The sequence below is a fragment of the Papaver somniferum genome, chromosome 1 (genome assembly GCF_003573695.1).
Source record: "Papaver somniferum cultivar HN1 chromosome 1, ASM357369v1, whole genome shotgun sequence".
Taxonomy (NCBI): domain Eukaryota; kingdom Viridiplantae; phylum Streptophyta; class Magnoliopsida; order Ranunculales; family Papaveraceae; genus Papaver; species Papaver somniferum.
In genome coordinates, this window is record NC_039358.1 from 114,286,000 (window position 1) to 114,301,847 (window position 15,848).

The 15,848-nt window shown below is 35.7% G+C and overlaps 1 protein-coding gene across 1 annotated transcript; it reads right to left on the reverse strand.

Moving 5' to 3' along the window:
- Nucleotides 1–12,182: 12,182 nt before the first annotated feature.
- On the reverse strand, nucleotides 12,183–15,542 carry LOC113297231 (VIN3-like protein 2). Its single transcript, XM_026545660.1, has 4 exons — nucleotides 15,321–15,542; nucleotides 13,746–14,430; nucleotides 13,323–13,642; nucleotides 12,183–13,235 (listed from the first exon to the last, which is right to left on the reverse strand). Exons 1-4 carry the CDS (start codon nucleotides 15,373–15,375, stop codon nucleotides 12,400–12,402), a joined length of 1,896 nt encoding a protein of 631 aa, XP_026401445.1. The 5' UTR covers nucleotides 15,376–15,542; the 3' UTR covers nucleotides 12,183–12,399.
- Nucleotides 15,543–15,848: the final 306 nt, after the last annotated feature.

Here is a 15,848-nt window from a genome sequence, read left to right on the forward strand (position 1 = left end):
AATTAACGACGAACACTCTTACTACCGATTCTCTTCATTACAATTTAAATTCACTATTGTTATTAATGGTAGCAGCAAAAATCCCTAAATGGGTTTGTAGAACACGGTTTGGTCATCATAGATTTATGATCAAAACTTATTTTCAATGAAGATTTTGAAATGAATTTCAGATTTTTATGAAACTCTCAGCCGTGAATTGAGTTGGAGTAAGCAATACTGGATGAGTTGTGAAGAAGGTTTAATTGCAGATGATGGTGTAAATACATGAAAGAAGATGATGGTGTAAATACATGATTTTGACCAAGAGCCCCCGAATAACTGAAAGTTAATGGTTTGCGTGGGAGTTAATGAAACATGAAAGAAGATGATGATGTGGTTATGACTGCATAACATGTCATTCAGTCGAGAAACTGTCTGCATAACATGTTATGCATTCGTGAAAATGGATGCATAACCTGTTATGCATCTACAAAATTTGTTGCATAACTTGTTATGCAGTCCAGAAAACCTGTATAACTTGTTATGCAGTCCAGAAAACCTGTATAACCTGTTATGCAGGTTTAATTGCAGATGATGGTGTAAATACATGAAAGAAGATGATGGTGTAAATACATGATTTTGACCAAGAGCCCCCGAATAACTGAAAGATAATGGTTTGCGTGGGAGTTAATGAAACATGAAAGAAGATGATGATGTGGTTATGACTGCATAACATGTCATTCAGTCGAGAAACTGTCTGCATAACATGTCATGCATTCGTGAAAATGGATGCATAACCTGTTATGCATCTACAAAATTTGTTGCATAACTTGTTATGCAGTCCATAAAACCTGCATAACATGTTATGCGTCCGAAAATATGGCTACATAATGCATTATGCATCGAGAAAATAGATGCATAACCTGATATGCATCCGTAAATATGGATGCATACTGCATTATGCATCAATTTTTTATATGTACGGCTAAAATCAACCAAAACAATGGTTACATAACTTGTTATAGATGCATAACTTTGTTATGCAGATACATAACTTGTTATGCAGTCGAAAAAATGGTTGCATAATTCGTTATGCGTCTGCAGAATGTGTTATGCATCGTTTTTGGTGACTGCATAATGGTTAAGTATCAAGTTTTCAAAAAAAATCCCTAAAATGAGGATCACCTCCGATTTTTTCGTTAAAAACAAAAATTTGATATTCTTGTTTGTACTCGTTGCGTAGCTCTTTTAAAAAGATTTCCAACGATATAAAATTTGTAAAATTCTAAGGCGCGGATTTTTAGATATGTTATGTCCAAGTTGCGCTGCCAATTATACCCCTGAAAAAGATAGTATGCATAACGAGTTATGCCTGAAAAGATAGTATGCATAACCAGTTATGTATTTATTCATATAATAATTTCATATAATTATGGGTGTCACGGTATACAAAATTAATTGTGGGCCTGAGAACGAGAATATTATTTTTTTTTGGGTCTCCCCCTAATTTCCCCTTATCTAATCAATGTTTACCAATCAACAACTTTTTCTGGTTGATGGGCTTTATGCATGTTGGGCCTGACATACTTCCGGCTTTTCCGCTAAGTGGGGTTATATCATATTGTAGGAATTACCTATAGGTACTAGTTTGGTGATACTAGTTAGTGGCAGGTCCACCCATTAAAGCCCAGTAAGCATAGGTCCATAATTAAAAGAAAACATGAAACTGGACCTAATTTTTTAAGCCTAGGTCCTGTACACGTGCGGGACACATGTGACGTATTATCATAATTCCCAAAACACCCCTCACTATATAAAAACGGATAGAGACGTTTTTTTCTTTTTCATTCTCTCAATTTATGTTTTCAGAGAAGAGCTCTGCAAGTGAAGATTATTTGAGGTCCTTGTTCGATTCGTGAGTTCGAGCTCTGCAAGTGTAATCGGTAGGTGGATTTTTTGTTCTTACGATATTCATGCTTGATTTTTTAATTTTTTTACTTCGATTTTGATAAAAATCCTTCAGATCTAGATAGAAAGTCATGTTTAATGTTCATTTCATTAGTAGATCTGATGTTTTAATTCCATTTTGTTGGTCTTTGGTTTGTTTTTAGTCTGCCTTTGTGTATTAATCATCAATACGTATATGATGTACTGGTGGTTTTTGATGAAAATAGTCCAGATCTAGTTATAAAATCATGTTTTACGTTCGTTTCGTTTGTAGATCTGGTATTTTAGTTTCATTTTGGTGGCTTTTGGTTTGGTTTCAGTTTGGTTTTGTGTATTAACCATCAGTACGTATATGACATACTGTTAATCTGTGTTTACTATGCATCTATAGGTTTGGTTTCAGTTTTTTACAGTGTTTTTTTGGTATGAATTGACAGTACATATATGGCGTACTCTTCTGATTTTGTTTTATTCGAAGTTTTTCCAGTTTTTTTTTGTTCGATCCATGAGTATGTATGTATAATAGTGAAGTGTTGTCACCTTTTTTAGTCTTATCCGTCAGTACATATACGAAATACTGTAATATTTGTTTCGATCCTCTTATTTATCATAGATCTATTACTTATTCTTGTCATGCAGTTGATTTGTTGTTCATGAATCTTCAGTACATATGTCAGTAATTTGTTGTTCAGCGCTCCACAAACAAATGAGTATAAAATGTTATAAAATCCTTTCATTATTAGCTGAAAATGATGGGTGAAATTGCATGCATGATTCAACTACCATTTACAACTGTCAACTCTCAAACAAATTTACAAGGAAGTGAATGGCCTAACAAAAATTCTTTTGTTTGTCAGCAACTCTAAGGTTACTCGAATGGGAACTCACTGATTCTTCGTCACTAAGTCATTCATACTAGAAATGTAGTCAAGTTTTATTCTTAAACGGGTTGCTAATTTTTGAAAGAACCAGCTGTGTGCATCGAGCATGTGATAGGTTACTAAAAGTCACGCACCCCACCGACAAGAAGGTTGGACACAAAAGGAGAAACTATCTGCGCAGGGGTGATTACTCTTCTGATTTTGTTTTATTCGAAGTTTTTCCAGTTTTTTTTATTCGATCCATGAGTATGTATGTATAATACTGAAGTGTTGTCACCTTTTTTAGTCTTATCCGTCAGTACATATACGAAATACTGTAATATTTTTTTCGATCCTCTTATTTTTCATAGTTCTATTACCTATTCTTGTCATGCAGTTGATTTGTTGTTCATGAATCTTCAGTACATATGTCGCATACTGATAGGAAATGCTATTTGGATGTGCTTTGTCTCATTTTTTAGTCTTATCCGTCAGTACATATACAAAATACTATAATATATGTTTCGATCCTCTTATTTTTCATAGTTCTGTCACCTATTCTTGTCATGCAATTGAGTTTGGCCACTTCTTTGACATGAAGTTCAGTTTTTAGTTCATGACTCCGAAGTACGTATATGTCAAACTGATATAAACTTCTTCTAATTCTGTTTTATTCACAATTTTGCTACTTCTTTTGGTTCGTGCAGCTTCAAAAACTAAGGAGGCATTAGCACATACACAAGACAAAGGGAACCAAATCAGTGTAAATGGGGGTTCCCCTCGAAATGGTAATACTAGTGCCTACCTAAACGGGAACGTTGAGGATTTTCAGGTTGTTGCTTCAACTGGCAATGGATCAGTTAAGGTAGGTTCAACGATGCCTTTTTTGAATGCTCTCCAACATCACAGTTGTAAACATTAATGGCAGATATTTGCCTGCACTTGCATTTTCAGTTCTGGAGCTTTGACAGTCATGATTAACACATTACATGTGATGAATAAAATTAATTGTTGGATAAATTTGCCTGTTGTTACGTCCCAACTCAGTATCATCAATTTATGTTGGCATGGGTAGAAAATTTTAACTTCCCCCTTTCTCATCAACAGCAAGATCAAGTTCCTGGAGTTCATATTGTTCCTTCGTCCCTATTTGGAATTGGTGCCTACGGTCTGCCTGGACAGGTTGCTGCGCTGCATCCCTTTGTTATGCAGCAGCAAGGTGCTCCACCCTCTGTAACATCAGCCAACACGCACATTCCTCAATCTCATGTTGGCCAACTTCAGTCAGGGCTTGCAATTTCATTCCATCCACAGTGGGAGAACCAGCAGGTAAAGGATGAAGTAATTGTACAACTTGTCGTTCTATATAATGTTGCTTGTGATCTCTTAAACCATTTCGTTTCCATTTAGGTTGTACCAGAGAGCTCACGGGTATCAAGTCAGAGTCAATATCAAATGCCCCAAACTGAGCAAGGATCTGGTGCTCGTTACGAATACGAGCTTACTGCTGATTTGTAAAAAGTGCAGCAGATATGTATTCAAATTTTAAGCATGGTGGCAGATATGTACTCAAATTTGTAACACAAATTTAGCAGATATGTACTCAAATTTGTGGTATTTTATATGTTTTAATTAAATTTGGACCTCCCGATAAATAAAATCTCGATTTGGTAGAAGTATGTTATTTCACACATATTTAACCAGTAGGGTATATTAGTCATTTCCATGTTTTCAAAAAACTTTGGACCCTAAGATAAGAATAAAATTCGGTTGGACCCTCCTATAAATAATCTTATGGGCTTAGGACCAAGCAAGAAATTTTTCTATCAGATTTAGTCCCACCTATAGAGATGGCCGGCGCATTTGATCATCATAATCGTATCATTAAATCATCTACATAGTGTCTGGTTTTGGTGTACAAATCAACATGTTGTTTTTAAAAGCTCGATGTGGCAGCACTCGGAACCTTAAAAATGAAGAAGGACGTCACCAAAATTTGTTGTGTGTAAGAGTTGGATGTGGCATTTTGGAAACCCCAAGTTTTACTTGTCTAGAACATTAAATCAAAAACGACTGTTACAGCTACATGATAACGAATGGTACGTTGTATATCAACTCCAGCTTCATAATTTGTTATTTTTAACCTCCAAGTCTAATAAACACTCAATCGATTAGGGGTTACCATAATAAATTCTTTGATATGTGCATAGTTTACACGTTAATGATGGGATACCCGCATTTTATATTTGAAGTGGGACAATAATATGAAATACATATGTAGTTTAGAATGATGAATTAATGTAGATCAGTTTCATATGAGACATATATTAATCATTTGGTATTATTTGGAACTTGAAAACGTTAAGACATTGCACTAAAAAATAACATGCATGACCCCACGTTTGGAACATGCAACATGGCATATCGAAAATGTAATGCCAATCAAATAATTTAGTCTAATCCGTAGCTTTGGAAGTCTATTTCCATTTCGTGGTTGATATGATCTTCAAGCTCAAATTAGCAGCCTTTTGGTAGACAAACAACCTTTTTTACATGCGCCTAAAGAATGTTTGTAGGACTGACGAAAGCCACAAATCTGTAATTATTCAAATCTAATGATGCACTAATGTGGAATGTTTGCACATTTTTGTAGCAAACCGAAAGAAAACTCCTCGATAACTTTTGTTGAATGCCTCGAAAAATAAAACCAGAATTTCTCTTTGCCTAATAAGATGAATATTAAACACACTAACAAAAAGTTCTTGAACTTAAGTTTGGACCATTACAATGATGATGAAAACAATAATAATATAACGGTGCTATATAATGTGAGATAATTGCACTTAGTTGTTCTGAAGAAGATAACAACAACAATGCTAATACTACAGTTTATCAAAGGTTTTGCCTAATAAGGTCAATATCCAACTCATCTATCTGTTAATTTTGGATGGGAATAAACCACCATTATACTACTACCTAACATGAGATTAATCAGATTCAACCAACTCATCATGATTAACAATGTCAGTTACTTCTGTTGAGAACAAAATGTTAAAGTTGAACCCAATAATTCAGCTTAATGTAGGGTTGATATTATCAACTTGAGGTCAATAAATAGTACAAAAATATAGGTTGTTAAGAAAGGGTTACGACTTGTGTCAGTAAGCAACAAATACAATGCATATGAAAACAACAAGTTGGATAATAGATGGAACGATGATAATGCCAACGAAACCAATTAAGCATCCTACCTAGTTTTCAAAGTTTGGCCCCTGCTTTTTATAAGTTCATTGAATCTATCCATCTTAATAAGTAAATAAATACAGTATTATGCACATCGTAGGGTCTTCTGCACATATGTCGAAAATGATCTTCCAATTTAGGTTTGTTAGAACACTCTATTTATTTCAATACGTAAAGCTAAAAACTTTAGAAAGACAAAAATAACAATAGACATATGCGCGTCGTTCATATTAGTAGGACTTGGAGAGTCTTAGATTTAGCAAATTTTTGGTGATAGTGAGGATAATGATTTTGGTCGACATATCATTATCAAACCATTCTGTGGTATGTCATTTGCATGTGACCATCAATAAAAGTGAGCTGCACTTGAAATTGTGGAAACTGCATAATAACATCCTTCTGGTTGGGTTTCATTTTCGCCAAAATGGAGACTTTACAAATTACAGGTACAGTGAAACACGGACAACGCCATTATAATTTTAAATAGTTACAAATCAAAGTGAAACCCATTTTGTGCTGCATAATCTGATTCATACATACACTGTCACATGCACCAAAATGCTACCCCAATGCATAATTTAGTCATTTGTTAACTAACCAATCATTAATTTAGATCCCAAACTACCGATGGAAATCCTAATATATATATATACTAGGGTATCATCCAGGCCTTCGGTCAGGGCTCAACCTCTCGTGCGCCTTCGGCGCGTTGGACTTCGTGATTTGATCGTACTTTTGGCATATCCAGAATAACAGATCCTTTGGATAGTGGGATATTCTAGATGGTGTGAACCCATATTTTAGGTTTCTAATTAAAAAACTCTAAAATTCCATGTACAAAATTTTAAAAAGTAGTTACTGAATCGTAATTACAACAAAAATTCAAGAATGTGCCACATTTCTTGATATATTCTCAGTTCAGCCAATATGGTTGATCCGAGGAAGTTGCCGAGATCGGGTATATGGTAAGTAATCATTCAAGATTTGATTTTCCAATGTGATAGTCAAAATTTAAATACCTAAAACTATACCCAAAATATCAAGCTTTCCGGGTTGCTTTTGACGAATCTAGCATAATCGGTACCAACTTAATGATAATTAATAGCGTTTTCAACCGAGACTCTAAAGTTTTCTGCTTTGAAGTTAATTAATAGCTTTTTCAATACATGAACGATGTTTTAAAATGTTTGCAGAAACAAAATAATTGTACATTAACTGGACAACTAAAAGAATGATTATGAATGCTTTCAAAGTGAGTAGGAAAAAGTTTTTCTGGTCCGGTTTCATCAAAGGATTATGCAAAGATAAATAAGGTTAGACCAAATTCATTATTGCAATTGGATACAGACGGAACACATGTTGTATGAAAGAGTTACTTTTATCTTCAGAACAAAAAGATAAACATACAATATCGAAAGTACATATCACATTATGCGTTTTTGACACCTAAAAAAATATGGTTAAGAAACCTAAAAAAAACAACCAAAAACAGTAAAAGCCAAAAAAAGATTGCCACATTTGACTGCCACAAATTCGTTGGTGTGGGTACCATCTTCATGTGCTCATCTATTCCACTCAGTCACCATCTTAGAGCGCTCATGTTATTGGTAAATGCGTTGTGCATATATTTTGCGGCGACTAAGTCCATCCAGACCTTCTTTCATTCTTTCTTTCTTTATTTTTATTTTTATTACTTTGGTTTCCCCTTCGGCCTGAGCTCAACCTCTCGTGCGCCTGCTGCGCGGCGCTTTTGATGATTCAGTCGTGCTTTCAGCATATCTGGGTCATTTTCGGTTCGCAACAGTGTACATTAATGTAGAGATTTGATAATTCCCATGTTTGACAGCACTTACAAAGGGAAGAGTTATCATAAATCCAAGAAAGTATTCTTGTTTTAGTAAAAATTCATCTGCTACTTGCCATCATCCAAATATATTTTTCTAAAAAAAAAAGAGCCACAATAATTTATAAATTTATTTGTTGAGGTGAAAGATGCATTCTGATGGCAAGTTAGAAAGATATAGCTTGTTACAAAAACCCATTATATTTTATCTACCAAACACATCCTAGCCTTATGCACTTTGGTATTAAAGAGTATCGCGGCTTTGGATTCCCTAACACAATATGCAGTCTATGAATTCATTTATAGGGAAATGACTAAATTAGAGATATAGAGATATAGTACAAATAAAGGTCGTGCTAGAAACCAAAAGAAATGACATGTTAACATTGTTCTACATAATCGCAACACCATTTTCATTATTCAACCAAATTAAATCACTGCTACACCAAAATCAAAAATCACGGCTACTCCACCAACATCAATAGAGTTGGATACAAATACACAAATGCTGAAAGTTTCAGGTTATTCAATACCGAACAATGACGGTAAAAGCAAGAAGGGAAGCATAGACTGTCAAGTTATGTGCTCAGTATTTTGAAATGGATAAAATAAAGTAAGTACTGTAAACTCCCTGCAAACTACAGAAATAGTGTAGTCTCAAGCAATAATCGATATTCTATCATGATAGATAACAAAAAAAAACATTAATCAAAATACTCGCTGGGACCTTCATGACCCACAATTTCACTGTTACCGCATCTGTTGTCGTTAATGCTTTTGGTATGGTGGTATCCTTGCTCTTCTTACTGTTGAGGAACGTATGCTGTTATGAAAGAAAATGATAAGATGTTGTTACTATAAATTTTTCACATTGAAAACCTGCCTTCTTCTGCACCATAGCCCAAGATATAGTTAGTCATGTAATCTTTATTGATAATTGGCTTACCTAGTGCAACTTGCATTCACATGACAAAAACCAATTAACCAAATGTTTAGTTAAGCATATGAGGCAATAGACAGACCATATTCGCCACTGAAATCATAAATGATAGTAAACTTTTTTTACAAATAATAGAGTCAATCTGCAAAGGAAAAGAAAGAACAAAATCCTCATCGAGATCATTCGAAAATGAACAAAGTGATGAAATTTTCTTCCAGAGAATCTTCCCGGGAGTTGACGGACACACTCATAGCGCAATCTCTATGCGCTCCTGCCTTTTAATTTGTATATGTTTTGATCATTCGAAAAACAATCAATAGTTAAGAACATAGAATGGGGTTAAGATAAAAAATGAACTTGCAACAACAACAGAGAAATTTTGAAACAATAAGCAAGAGATTGAACCCAAGAAGATAAATTAGTGAATTACGGATGTTAATTGTGGCGAGCAAAGGAAATGTGGAAGAAGAGATTTGTAATTTATTCCAGTGTTAATTGTGGTGATCGACAGATGTGTGGAAGAACGGATTAGGTTGGATATATATCGGGTTGGTCAAGGATAGTTATCCATAATGCGGTTCAAATCAATAAACTAATCGGAACTTAACTGAGGAAAAGCAGTTAGTCAAAGTTATATACACTGTGATTTCTTCTCTTCCGTATGATCAAACCAACAATACAAACTTAACTAATGAGATGGTGACACCGAGGTTGTCATTCAGTTTCTTTAACGACTGTAACTAATCATTTGAGAAAATCGTGAAAAAAGAGAGTAACCGAAAGATGATGAACCACCAGATACAATAAAGTAGGTGAATTAGTTGTGAAGATAGGTGAATAAAACTATGGCCAGATCTGTCCCAAAAACAATAATAACATCCTTCTGGTTGGGTTTCATTTTCGCGGAAATGGAGATTTTACAGGTACAGTGAAACACGGACAACGCCATTATAATTTTTAATAGTTACAAATCAAAGTGAAACCCATTTTGTGCTGCATAATCTGATTCATACATACACTGTCACATGCACCAAAATGCTATCCCAATGCATAATTTAGTCATTTGTTAACTAACCAATCATTAATTTAGATCCCAAACTACCGATGGAAATCCTAATATATATATATATATATATATATATATATATAATTCAGGAAAAAGAGGCTACCAAAATACAATTAGTTGATAAATGTCTTAGAATTAGAATTACGTGCAGCATTAGTTGTCATTAGGGAAGAAAAATTAGACTAAGAGCAATTAATTTAGTTGATAATTTGCAGAAAATCAGGAAATGATGATAAAAGAAAAGAACAAAATCTGTTCCACAGTTTTGTCTTGGTTTCGATCTGTTTTGTCTGACAGGAACTGGTGGGTGAGTGTAGAATGGTGGGGATTCGGCAACAACAACATTAAAGTCAAGCATAAGAGAAGATGCTTGCAACATGTCCAATAAGGATGGATTCATGACACATCTTCTACGGAATAAAACAGAATGGTGGTTTTCACCTATTAATATCAATGTCTGAATGCATCTGACTATTTAACATGCGAGGTTTCAAAAGAGTCAAGCATGAGTCAAGATCACATTATTGATGGGTCTGGTAACTCTATACGGTCGAAGCAGAGAATACAGCTTCACTCCATCTACTTCCAAGGATGAAGTTATGGTTCTTTTTCATTTGGTGCATGAACGTCCATCTTGATTTTGTTTGTAGTTTAAATGGGGAAGAGAAGACTTTCCAAATTGACTAGCACAGCTCCTACTCTGATATTTGAGGAAAATATTTTGCAGACTATATGGAGAAATTAGCTACAAAATGACCCTTGTTTAATACGACCCTTATCGATAATTAAACAATTAGGCTGCCTACCACTAGATTGCTTAACACTGAATTCAATTCGGAACCGACCGTTCGACACCAGCTCAAATTTCTAGTTTTCATTTCTTATCATTTGTTGAAGATGAAGATTCCCTTGACAGTGTAATAGGTATACTTACTGAAATATAAAGAGAGGAATTGAAATGGGATTTAAAATTAAATATTTAAAGTTTCATGTTGGAAAACTCCCAACCAAAACCAAGGAGAATAGAGAGGTTAACACTGTCGATTCTTTGCTTAAAAATATGGAAAGAAAAAAAGGCCTTTTAGTTTTGAAGGACTTGTTTCCTACCTAAACTTTTTTTAGTATTAATTAAACTTGGAGTAGATAATTAGGGTATTATAGAAATCAATGAAGTACTAAGCTTTCTGCTGCTAACCCAAGTATTTTAGTACAGACATTCATTAGCTGTGAAGCTTTTGCTAACTTTATGAACAAGGGAAAAGGAAAGATGGCAAAGACAAACTTCATCATTTGATTCGTTCTGTAGTGATAAACAAGAAAAGTGGATGCATGTAATCATCTTGTAACATGTTTAGCTAGGGACCTAGGGTCCCCGTTTGTTGTTGTTGTTTGAATCTGTGATCTGATTTTGTAAGTAGGTTATTTTCTAGATGCTACCTGTTGGCTGGTTTGCACCCTGGGGGTTCACCCAGCTTTTTTTGTTCAAGTGAATCAAGTTTCTCATCGAACCTTTCCTGTTCAGTAAAAATGTTGCTTGTCTTCTTCTAACTCAACAGACTCGTTTGTTTCTGATTTATCACATCTGACTCAAAAATTATCATATATTATGACTATAAACTTTTCTGAAGCCAGTTGAATGTGCCCAACGAGTTACCTTGAAGTCAGATGAATGACACAAATCAGACATTGGAAAAATGAAACAGCAAATGATCTGATATCAGACCGAGATCGAGTCAGACTCCTAGTCAGAACATGTTTCTTAACGGGCTATATTGCCCACGAGCTCTGCAGCTCTTGTACTATCTGACATTCCTTGGGGTGGCCCAATTGGGGTTGTAAGAAGGAATAGCAAATTAGCAAGGATACATGACAATTTGTTATTGATAATCCTTCAAGGGATGAGCTTTTCTTTTGTGACCTCGACTTGGTGTATGCCTGCACCCAAGATCAGAAAACTATAGTTGCAGACGTACAAGCTCGTCGTGAGGTTTCAGTTGCGTAGATCAGTTCCCTCACCGCCATTCAAAATTAAGTGTGCAGAAAATGTTCTTGGATTTAACAGAATACTACAATGTTGACTCAGCATTATATGAATGGTTCCAATCGTATGATTTCTCCGAAGTATGTGAGTCAGAAATGTCTGATTCCTTAGCTACGCTTTAATCTAGATGAGAGACTGAGTAAAGCCTGCATAAAAAAAAAAAAAAAAAAAAAAAAAAAAAAAACGAAGTTAGTACATTGATAGGCCTAGTTGGACATCTGATGTTGGAAGTATAAATTTGGTAACAGGTGAACAAAAAATGAAGTTATGACAGAAAAAAAGGCTCTTTCTCTGTTGAATAAAAGAACGCTTGATTTTAGTCAATCAAGTATGTTAAGTTTCATCTAGAAACTGCATTCTACGAGTACTTAGATAGCAAAAGAATACACATTCAGTTAGTTATTATCAACTACTGTTTTCTGCTAAAGTTTCAATATCTACTCAAAAGAAAAAATCCTCTATGTTGGCCTGTTGGGGAGCTCAATGCCAAAATGCAGTGCAGAAACCATTCTGGTGATGTGGTTTCTTGTGTTCCTTGCAGATTTTATCAGTGAACGTATCTACAATCTGATCTGCTAAACTGGAAGGTTCATCAATCAGAGTGTCCACATATGCAGTCACCACCCTTATGTCTTGCATTGTTGCTTTCAAGCTAAACCAAGTCAAAAATTTCACTCTGAACTCTTTCTTCATATGTCCTTCACGCTCTAACCATCTGATAATTCGTGCACAGTGCTCGTAATTACTTTCTGAGTTATGCTTTTTACCACCACAGCCTGATGGCTCATGGATCCCATCGGATTTGTACGGTGTTGGAGGAGGAGCAGATGTGGAACTTACAATAGGTACACTATCCTTTGTATTATCTAGTACATGACAGTCATCGCTCTTGTTGATGTCTTCCGACGAACAAAGCTTAGAGTGTTCATCACTGTAGGCTAACTTATTGTCACTAGAGTTCGTTGAGCCCCATTGTGAATTTTGCTGCCCTTCTTTTTGCTGCTCTTCATATTGACCTACAATAGAGCTTCTACTTGATGCTTGTGTGACATAATTGGCTTCCCATACGCCCAATTCTCTACTGCCATTAAACATAGAAACCTTGAAGACATACTCCGTTGAGGGATCAAGGTCTGATATTACAAACCTTGTCTGTGGGATCAGCACAAGAAAAGCGGGTTTTTCTGGATAGTACATAACTGTAGACCGCCTATACCAGAGTCTACAGCCAAACGAGCCTTCTAGTTTCTTCTTGTCATATTTCAACACAACAACCACAGAGCCAGGTGAGGCTTCTTCAAATCGGATATTGCAACCTGGGGATGAATACTATAAGAATACATGGAAAAAAAATCGAGTTCTTAAAAGAGTTCTAGCTTAGAAACTGAAAGTAACCAACTCACTTGGCGGGATATCTGAACCAGCACGGTCATAATACATGCTTGGAAACATAGTTTCAAATGACTCTATAGCAAGAGAACACAGTTTCTGAACCTCTGCACCACAAGAAAGCCTATTCACAATGCCGCGCTCCAAATTGGAGCATACTTGATGTAAAGGTCCAACTTCTTTTTTGAGTTTCAACACAGCAGTACCGAGAATCTTCTGCTGTTCTTTGAACCTCCCAGTTCCTTTGAGAATCTTATGGCTCAGTGATAGCCGATGATACAGTTTATCTACCCGTCTAGCACTCTGCGCAATCAACAATTGCTTTCTCCAACATCTGAAAGAGACAGAAATTGAGGCAGTCAGCACAGGATCCAGTGATAACCATACAACACTTACAAACTGAAAGTACTAATTGGTAGGTTGGAAATGTCTGTTACCCCAATATTTCGTTAACTTTTCCACAAGAAACACAGTAAAAACCACCATCTAATTTAATATTGCACCCGGTATTCATAATTCCGGCCTTTTCATTCGTTAGAGCACATTCCAAGTGGCAAGACATCCCACACGAATCATCCTGATTATGATGATCGGATGAGCAAATCAACCACAGACTAGGATCTTTGTTATCGTCGTATTTGTAACAGATACAGCAGGAGCATCTCTTGCAAAATTTATCCCTCAACGTCAAAGTAGCTTGGCAAGCAACATTTTCACAAAGTTGGGTTTCAATGTGGTCTTGTCCAATGTTGCTTAAGAGGAGATGATCCGAATCACTGTCAAATTGATGTAGGTGTTCTTTCTGTCTTTGCCTTTTAAAGCCGGTTAGTGTACGTGAGTCATTGGCTTTTGCAGTTCCAGAATTCATGGAAACTACCTTGAGTAGATGGTCTATCATTTGGGGTTTTGTCAGACCAGAGTATTTCCTTTCTTTACCCATTTCAGCGCATATAACTTCTAAAATCTCTGCTCGGGTCCAAGAGCTAAGGAATTCAGGAGCAGCATTCGTTGACCAACGAGCAATTTGGTGAACCAGTTCTCTTTTCTGTTCCAAGCTCAACCGACTACATTTTTCTGGATCAAGAACATAACCTCTACATTTTGCAGGATCAAGGCAAGAACCTGGAAAATTGGAAAGCAAGGGAAAGAAATTCTTGGAAAAAATAATCTCCCAAACTGAAAGCTAATGAATGTACAGTTCCCTTGGAAGTATTGTATACATTACATTAGATAAAGAAATTCAATATGCATTTACGCACATCCTAAATACAGAGAGCATCAAGAATTATAATTATGCCTAATTTGTTTCTATTCAGCATATACGGCCAGATTATGCTCTCTCTTGAGTTCATTTTAAATCAATTTTGATACCACTGTTCCTAGTTCTGTTATGTTATCTTCAAAGAGCTTCTCATTAAAGACTTTCAGACTATATATATGAGATACCTCTCCATGCTTACACACACACAAACATAGAAAAAGAGGGACAGACTGGGTCTTGGTGAATGACAAGCATTGGACAAGCGTTGATGGTGTTTCATGAAGGTCTAATGCTTAGTTGCATACTAGCAAATACCTGTAGGTGACTCTAAGAGAAGTGTTCTCAACGTTTTAACACCGATTCATGACTATGATGCGCAGTTAGGAAACACGATAGTAGTACTAATATATTGCACAGTCACAATCCACAACTACATTTCTCTTGATCTGCAGACAAATGCTCTACCACTTAGCTATGGACCATTCAAAAACAACAACATTTTTCTTAACCAGGGAATTCGAAGAGTAAAAACTAGAGCAATAAAAACCCATTTTAGATTCAGAGTTATCATCCATAAATGCATACATTATCATTATCAACAGTAGAAAACAACAACAGCAACAGTTAACATCACCCCTATAACTTGATACGTAGTAGGAAAAAACAAAAACAAAAAAACCCTGAGAGAGAAGGGGGATTTTAAGGAACAGTGACATTACAAGAGGAAAAGAAAACCCAGATAGAAACTGACCTAATGATAATGCTGGTTCCATGGGTGTAAAGTAATTCTCGTCTGGTTTCCCCATTGCTTTCCTGAGAATTCCACTGCCCGGCTACCACTCAAAACCCCAAAACCTCTTCTTCCTCGGAGCTATTTTAGAAAAGAAAGAGTCCAACATAAATCGGACGGAACTTAGGGGAGGAAGAGTCCAAGACTCCAACAACAATAAACAAGAGAAGAGAAGAGAAGTTGTTTTACTATGGAGAGATAGAGAGAGAAAAGAAGAGAAAAAGATAGAGATAGAGAGAGAATAAATCGGACGGATATAAAAATGTTTTTCTATTAAAGGTAACTTAAAAGAGTGTCAGATCTTGCGGTGATGATACAGAAACTAATGCCAATCCAACGGCGATTACAGGGTATTTGTCATTATCTATAAAGTGAATCATCAATGGACAGCGACTGTCCATTCTGAATCCATCATATATTGCTGAAGTTGGTGCCATATGATATCGTATAGGTATCATCGGCAGTATGTAAAAGTTTTTTCTTTCTTTT

Coding starts and splice junctions, on each gene's coding strand:
- LOC113297231 (XM_026545660.1), bottom strand. CDS start 15,375: ATGGGGAAACCAGACGAGAATTACTTTACACCCATGGAACCAGCATTA. Junction 14,431..15,320: donor GGAACCAGCATTATCATTAG/GTCAGTTTCTAT, acceptor CCAATTTTCCAG/GTTCTTGCCTTGATCCTGCA. Junction 13,236..13,322: donor TGGTTCAGATATCCCGCCAA/GTGAGTTGGTTA, acceptor ATTCATCCCCAG/GTTGCAATATCCGATTTGAA.